General features: G+C 42.8%; 1 protein-coding gene across 1 annotated transcript; it reads right to left on the minus strand.

Moving 5' to 3' along the window:
* Positions 1 to 7,536: 7,536 nt before the first annotated feature.
* On the minus strand, positions 7,537 to 7,764 carry LOC101611547 (40S ribosomal protein S21-like). The gene has a single exon (XM_045135526.1). It carries the CDS (start codon positions 7,762 to 7,764, stop codon positions 7,537 to 7,539), a length of 228 nt encoding a protein of 75 aa, XP_044991461.1.
* Between the last annotated feature and the right edge of the window lie 832 nt (positions 7,765 to 8,596).

Below are 8,596 nucleotides of genomic sequence, written 5' to 3' on the forward strand. Positions count from 1 at the left end.
TGTGAAGCCTGAGGATCCCGGTTCAAGGCTCGATTCCCCAGGACCCACGTTACCCAGATGCACAAGGGGCCACACGTGTCTGGAGTTCATTTGCAGTGGCTAGAAGCCCTGGCACGCTCTCTCTCTCTCTCTCTCTCTCTCTCTCTCTGTGCTTCTTTCTCTCTCTCTCTGTCTGTCACTCTCAAGTAAATAAATAAAAAAATAAGAAAAAGAAGTCAAAAAATTAAAAAGAAGCCAGTAGGCCAAATCTAATGTTGGATTTCTTAATAATTAGAAAAAAAAACTGAATTTGTTCATAAGCAAAGTTAGGCTTGCAGTAGAAGTTGACCTGAAAAGACATGACAACTCAGTACACAGTCACTATTGAGGTTAATAAGGCTGTTGTTGGTTTTAAAGCAGCAAAGTAGAAATATCAAATGAACATACATGTTAAATAATGTATTTAGCTCTTTAATGGGAGAGCCAAAAAGATATTACAACATGTTCAAAAAAGAATAGAAACAGATAGACATAGGCAATTGGGGATACTCGTGTGAATTTACTAACAGATGCAAAGTACATACTAGCTGGGGCCTGGTGGTCCATCTCTAATCCCAGCACGCAGGAGGCAGAGGTAGGAGGATCGCTATGAGTTTGAGGCCAGAATGAAGCTACAGAGTGAGTTCCAGGTCCGCCTATAGTGATATCCTATCTCGGAAAACAACATCAATTACAACAACAAATTACGTGCTGTAAGTACTAAAATATAATGCTATAATGGTGGGTCTCATCTTTTCTACAGAAAGGAAGTCAACTGAATCATCCTGAAAAAATGCATTTGCATTTTTTTTTTTTTAATTTCTTCTTGAGTTGTAGAATAAGTCAGTCAAGGACAGTGCAAGAGAACATCCCAATAGAATCAGATCAGTTTGCCGGGCAAGCTACACGAGGTCTAACTTCTAATGAAAAGAAACCCACTATTCCCGCTCACCTCTATATCCCTCACAATTCTTCCTGACAGGAGTTTTAGAAGGTCATTAAACAGAAAAAATGGGCTAATTCTGCTGATTAGATGAACATGTTAAAGTATTTTAAGCTTTTAAAAAGATATCACATGAGAGGCTTTAAGAAAAGGAATAATCCAGGATAACCATGAAATTATTTTCTTACCTTCTTTTTCATCAGCTCTTCAAAGAACTCTGCTAATCAGTATGTAAAAGGTCAGAGGGGAACTGAAAGAGAAAAGGGAAAAAAATATGCAAAAATTATTTTCTTACTGTTTCTGTCAAAATATATCTTAAAGTGTATTATATGATCAGTGAAAGTTTACATGCTAAGATGTTTACTTATAGTCTGAAGAAAAATGTCTACCAGGGCTGGAGAGATGGCTTAGCAGTTAAGGCACTTGCCTACAAAGCCTAAGGACTCATGTTCGACTCTCCAGGTCCCACATAAGCCAGACGCACAGTGACACAAGTGTACAAGATCGCACATGCGCACAAGGGAGCACACGTGTCTGGAGTTGGATCGTGGTGGCTGGAGGCTCTGGCACACCAACTCTCTCTCTCTCTCTCTCTCTCTCTCATTAAAAAAAAAAAAGGCAGTCTGTTGGGATTGCCTCAAAAAAGAAAACAAGGAAAATAATCCACCTTGTATGCATAAAAAGATGAGTGACATTTGAAAATTGGCAAGAAAAATATAATGAGGGCTAATAAGTACATGAAAAGATGTTCACTATGACCAGAAAATGCAAATCAAAACTATAATATAAGCCAGGCATGGTGGTACACACCTTTAATCCCAGCACCCAGGAAGCAGAGGTGGAAGGATCACTGTGAGGTCAAGGCCACCCCAAGACTACATAGTGAATTCCAGGTCAGCCTGGATTAGGGTGAAACCCTACCTCGTAAAACCAATTTAAAAAAAACCACAATATAGCCAGGCATGGTGGCACACATCTTTCATCCCAGCACTTGAAAGGCAGAGGTGGTAGTAGGATGGCTGTGAGTTCAAGGCCAGCCTGAGAATACATGGTGAATTTCAAGTCAGCCTGGGCTACAGTGAGATCCTACCTAAAAAAAAAAAAAAAAGGGCTGGAGAGATGGCTTAGCGCTTGCCTGTGAAGCTTAAGGACCCCGGTTTGAGGCTCGGTTCCCCAGGTCCCATGTTAGCCAGATGCACAAGGGGGCGTACGCATCTGGAGTTAGTTTGCAGAGGCTGGAAGCCCTGGTGCACCCATTCTCTCTCTTCCTCTATCTGTCTTTCTCTCTGTGTCTGTCGCTCTCAAATAAATAAATAAATAAAAATTAAAAAAAAACTATAATATAATACCACTTCATACCCATTAGGAAAGTTATCAATATATATTTTTAAAATCATGTATATGCATGCATGTATGTATGCAAGCATGTGTGTATATGAATTCATATGTAAGTGGGCATATGTGTGCACAGATACTTGTGTATGTGTGTGGTAGCCAGAAAGTCTGTGACGCACTCATTCTGTAACTATAAAACCTTCATGAAATTGTCAAGACATTGTTATACAGGAATTTGGAGGAACCTGAATCTGTGTTCCTGGCATATGGACACTCATATTTGGCTTCAGAATACATTATTGTTTATTCACTTTGAAGTGAGTGTTATATTCCACTGACACTAGAATAAACAAGGGAAAAATATTTCTCTTCCTATCCATCATAATAGTGAAGGGGCAGAAACAACCCCTGTGTCCCTTAACAGATATATGAATAAACATAATGGGGCATATATATAGAATGAATGACAGTATTACGCAGGTTTTAGAAGGAATGAAATTCTGACACATGCTACCACAAGGACAAACCTTTGAAAACAGCATGCTAAGGGAACTAAGAGACTTTATATACATGCATTTAAATAGCTGCCCGGCAGATTTTGAGAGTGCCTGAGCCTTTCCCAGCTTCCGTCGGGTTTAGCTTAGGGGACAGAGTGCCAGACACTGCAGGGTCAGTAGAACTCCGCTTCGTGAGCCAGCCTCAAGTTCCAGACAGGCCAGCTCTCTCTCGGACTCATCTGAGCCTGAGAGGGAAGCCCATCGCAACAATAAAAGTATAAACAGACGCAGGAAGGGGGAGAGGGGGCAATTTTCTAATCTCTCCTCTTCATGGCTGAGCAGCTCTCCACACCTGAACCTTGGGGGTCCCAGTATGCGTAAAAGACCATGTCCTTCCCACTTTGGCAGCCTGGCTGAGAGTGAGAAGAGAGATATTTTTTAATTCACTCTCTTACTACCTATTAATTTTTGTTTTTCTTTTTAAAGCTCTGGTCGTTTATAATATCCCAGAAAAAAACAAAACAAACAAACAAACAAAAAACCCTCAAGTTCCCCTTTAAGTCCAAGCTCAGCTTCCCACACTGGCTCTCAGGCCACGTGGGTGTATCCAGCCCTCTGCCTTGATTTAGTCTCCCCTGAATAAATGTAATGGTTTATAATCTATCCTTCTCAGTCTGTTTATTTCAATTCTTTTTTAAAAACAGACAAAACCCAGGGTTTGGAGTTCAAGAACTCTTCCCATACCCCTCAGAGCCCTATGCATATGGACTGCAAAACAAGAGAACCCAAGTCAAAAGACAGCCTCCCCCCATAAGAGGGTTAAGAGAGAGAGACTCAGAGGTTGTGAGGAAGCACCCCAAAAGAAGGCAGGAAAGTGCTCAGACATGAAGAACACTCCCTCTTCCCCACTGGCAAGAGGGACACGGTTTACAAATAAGGGGGGTCAGGAAGCAAAGAGCAGGACAGTGAAGAGAGCCAAGATGTAACACACGTAGTTAGGCAAAGAGCACCCAGAACAAGACACACCGTAGAAAAACTCATCCCATCAGCAGAGTAGAAATTCCTCCCTGGCTGGGAAGGAGAGAGCTGATCAAGGCAAGAATGCAGAGATCCAGAAGCCAGAAAAATGCAGAGGGGAGAGGGGGGTGGGTGGGGGAGTTACATACAAGTTCCAGGCCTATTTATGGATTAAACATCCAGTTAGGATGAGCATTCTCATCAGGCTCAGGTGTGTAAGGAAGAGACCCAATTGGCTGGTGACTGGGGGGGTTCAGCCCACAGGTGTGCTAAACACAGGAAGTACTGTGGGTAAGGAGTTGCTTGCAGCCATCTTGGATGAGACTGTATCAGTTGCCGGTTTTAGTCTAGTCAGGACAAGAAAAGAAAGGTGGGGCTGGAGAGATGGCTTAGCGGTTAAGCGCTTGCCTGTGAAGCCTAAGGACCCCGGTTCGAGGCTCAGTTCCCCAGGTCCCACGTTAGCCAGATGCACAAGGGGGCGCACGCGTCTGGAGTTCGTTTGCAGAGGCTGGAAGCCCTGGCGTGCCCATTCTCTCTCTCTCCCTCTATCTGTCTTTCTCTCTGTGTCTGTCACTCTCAAATAAATAAATAAATAATTTTTAAAAAAAAGAAAAGAAAAGAAAGGTGACTTCCATGTTTTCTTTGGGCTTCTGTCCCTAGCTAACTGCCTGTAAAAAGTTGTCTTGTTCCTGTTTCTCCCTCAAAGATACTTGACATTGCTTTCATTAGATCAATTAATTGAAATTATTGTGAGTCTTTCTACCTAACTCAATGCGAGTCAAACAGCAAATCCAAAATTTATAACACTTTTTTTTTTCCCGTGAAATCCATCATGGAATTCTTCCTAAAGCAGATAAAAGGAAAATTGTTTATGGTTTTGTCTTCTTTTGCTGGAAAGTAGTCCTTAATAGCTGTGTGAGGTAAAATCAAATCATCTTTCTCATTATAAATAAATGTGTGTTTTAGCACGGAACAAAATTAAATGGATTTTCTATGGGTGTTTTCATAGCCTTTAATATGCTAATGTGCATTTTGAATCTCCACAACAGGATTTACTAGGCGGCATTCCTAAACTTATTTGATCAGCAAGTCCTTGTTCTCTTGGAGCCCAATTAATTAACATCTCCTTTTTTACTATGCCTATAGATGCCAAGCTTCAGACCAACAAGCTATGTGAGGGACTCTGCTTATGCAGGCATAAGCACATTAGACAATCTGTAATTATGGTTTATTTTATCACAAAGTGTTCTAGAATAAGTACAAGACCATTTAAAACATTTTAAGGGTAGATTAAACATTGAATAAAGACCAAAAAAAGCCATTATCAAATGTAATTTTTACCTAATTTATACTTTTTCATCTTCTTAGAATTTAATATTCTGGATGAAATGGTTGTTAATGGAGATTATGCAGAAAATTGTGATGCTGACCTCATGATATGCAACTTCTAAACATTTCTCATAAGAGAGAGCGAGAACATCAGTGAGTGCTGGGAAGATACCTCTGTGTGTGTGTGTGTGTGTATACCTCACTTGTATGTAGGGCAAGCATGACTTCAGGTCTCTGGAGCCCATGTAAAGGCCAGATGTTATGGTGGCAGGTGTATCTAACCCCTGTGGTGAGGAGACAGGAGAATTTCTAGTCACCTTGCAGGCCAGCTTGCCTGGAAAACACAGAGAAACCCCACCTCAGCCCTGGTGGAAAGCAGGGACCAACACTCAGAGTTGTGCCGTGACCTCCGGATGTGTGCCCTGGCCCACTCACAGCCACGTCCCTATACGCGAACCCACACACACCAAAGAAATAAAGAACACCAGTCCTCATTCTTTTACTTATTTATTCTTTTTTCCCTCACTTTTTTCCTACGTGTAGTGTGTATGTTACATGCATGAGATGCACACATGTGGAGGCCAAAGGAGAGCTGTCAGGTACTCTCCTCTGTCACTGTTAACATTCTGAGAGACAGAGCCTCTCATTGGTCCTGGTGATGGAGACTAGGAAAAGCTAGCTTCTTGTAGGAAGTTTCCATTGGAAATTGAGGCCCAGAGCCAGGAGATGCCACCCTGCATGTCACCTCACCTTGACACAAGCATGGAACTTTTGGCAGGAGCGGAGCTTGTGTCTGATCAGGACTGAGCCTCAGCGCACCCTGCTGCCCAGTCTAGCAGGCTACCTAGATAGACAGCCCAGGTGTCCACCCTCCAAATCTACAAACCAACTGGGTCTTTCCCTTGCATACTTGAATCTGGTGGAATAAATGCCTTTTTTTTTTTTTTTCTTTTTTTCTCTCAGAAGTAGGCTCTCACTCTAGCTCAGGCTGACCTGGTATTCACTATGTAGTCTCAGGATGGCCTCAAATTCTTGGAGATCCTCCTACATCTGTCCCCCGAATGCTGGGATTAAAGGCATGCGCCACCACATCTGGCTGCATTTTCTATATTATAAAGCGACTCTCTTCTTACCGCCCCGCTCGCTGCCTGCCTCTCCTCACTCTGACCACAGGGATACACGTGAAGATCCCCGTATCTAGCCTGGCTGGGTGGGAAGGAGGGCAGAGCATAATGCTGTTTCTTGCTCTGAGGGAATTTTTCTACTTGCCTCTGCTTCATACTTTGGGGTAACTTCTCACTTTATTTACATGTATGATTTTCCTCTGGTCTCTGAATCAACCACATGTGTATTTCTCTTACACTCCAGATCTAGCACATGGGTGCTCTCTCTAACTCTGGGCTTATTACCTGTGTCACTTCTCTAAACTTGGGTTAACCAAGGATACAACTCTCTTTACCTCTCATTTCTCATCTGGATTCGTTTGTTTCTGCTTTAATATTTCCCCCCTGCTATTCTTCCTTACGTTCCCACCCTTTGCCCTCTTAACTTCCTTCCATGAGGCAGCGCAAGGCAGATGCTCTGTGCATTTCTTGTAAACCTCCCAACTTATACCCTAAGTTCTATCTTCCACATGCTGTGGCTCTATTCCAATCTTTCCTTAAAACCCTCAAGTTTTCTTAAATGAATCTCATGGACTATGCTGTGTTTTACACACAAGTATGGGTCTCCTTCTCCCCACGGGCTTGTGACCCTGCTCCAGCCTTCTTCCCAGATCCCAATTTCTCTTAAATAAACACCCAAATTTGTGAATTCTCCCTAAACGTAATTCATAATTCATCCTCTTTGAATTTTTAGTTTATCAATTCTTTGTTAAAAACAGAACAGGACACAAAATTGGGGTTCATAAACTTGGGGGGAACCTCTCCTCAACCCTCCTGTATCACTGGAGCTGCTATTCTCAGTCACCCTGGCCGATCAGGGAGTCCCAGTAATTCTTCAGTCTCTACTTCCCACAGGACTAGAGGTTACAGGTGTGTGTGATCGTGCCTTATTATTATTATTATTTTAATGTATATATATTATTTGTATTTATTTGAGAGAAAAAGAAGCACACAGAGAGAGGATAAATGGGCACACCAGGGCCTTCAGCCACTGCAAAGAACTCCAGATACATACACCACCTTCTGCATCTGGCTTTACGTAAGTACTAGGGAATCAAACCCAGATCCTCTGGCTTTGTAGGCAAGAGCCTTAACTGCTAAGCCATTTCTCCAGACCAGAAATTCTCTCTTAATCAGCCTTTTTTGTTTTTTTTTATTATTATTTTTTTTTAGCTTCCCATTGATTATTTATGACAAATACTCCACAAATATCCCCACCCACAATTTTCTCAGGTCAGAGGCTCTTTGAGACAATGCCATCAGCCTTTGCTAATTGCAGAGTAGCATCATCTGACTCGCCCATCCTGCACATCCCACAGATGGTGTAGTTTTTAAACTGTCCGTTAAACCTGCCGGTGACCTTGTCAAGCACACGTGGTCCTTTAGCACCAACGATGCGGTTGCTCGCGGAGCATTTCCACAGCACGTGCAGGTCCACAAACTCGCGGGTGTCCTTCCGCATGTTGACACTGCGCCCCGCAACTCCAAGGAGCCCTAGCCCGGAAAACGCCTTGCTTTTTTTTTTTTAAATTAATTAATTAATTTATTTATTTGAGAGCGACAGACACAGAGAGAAAGGCAGATAGAGGGAGAGAGAGAGAATGGGCGCGCCAGGGCTTCCAGCCTCTGCAAACGAACTCCAGACGCGTGCGCCCCCTTGTGCATCTGGCTAACGTGGGACCTGGGGAACCGAGCCTCGAACCGGGGTCCTTAGGCTTCACAGGCAAGCGCTTAACCGCTAAGCCATCTCTCCAGCCCAACGCCTTGCTTTTTATGTGGGTGCTTGGGATTGAACTCAGGCCCGCTCCAGCGCTCATGCTCAGTCACACAGTCTTACACATTGAGTCTTTTTCAACCCCATTCCCATTCTTTCCATGATAAATAATTCTTACTAACCTGAATCCAACCAATACTTTTAAAGATCTGTGATTTTTATCCTTCAGATTATTGAACAATTTTATGTTGTCTTCCTCCTTCTTCCCTTCTATTTTTTTTCCTTTCTCTTTTTAATACTTTTTATTTATTTACAAGGAGAGACAGAGAAGGAGTGAGAAGGAGAGGGGAGAGAGAGAATGGGCACCCAGGGCCTCCAGCTGCTGCAAACAAACTACACACGCATGTGCCACTCTTGCATCTGGCTTTACATGAGTCCTGGGGAATCAAACCTGGGTCATTAGGCCTTTCAGGTAGTACCTTAATTTAACCACTGATCCATCTCTCCATCCCCCTTCTATCATTTTTCTGTGTTTTAGAGACAGGGTTTCATTTTGTTGCCTAGGATGGCCCCAAACTCC

Source organism: Jaculus jaculus, chromosome 16 (assembly GCF_020740685.1).
Source record: "Jaculus jaculus isolate mJacJac1 chromosome 16, mJacJac1.mat.Y.cur, whole genome shotgun sequence".
NCBI lineage: Eukaryota > Metazoa > Chordata > Mammalia > Rodentia > Dipodidae > Jaculus > Jaculus jaculus.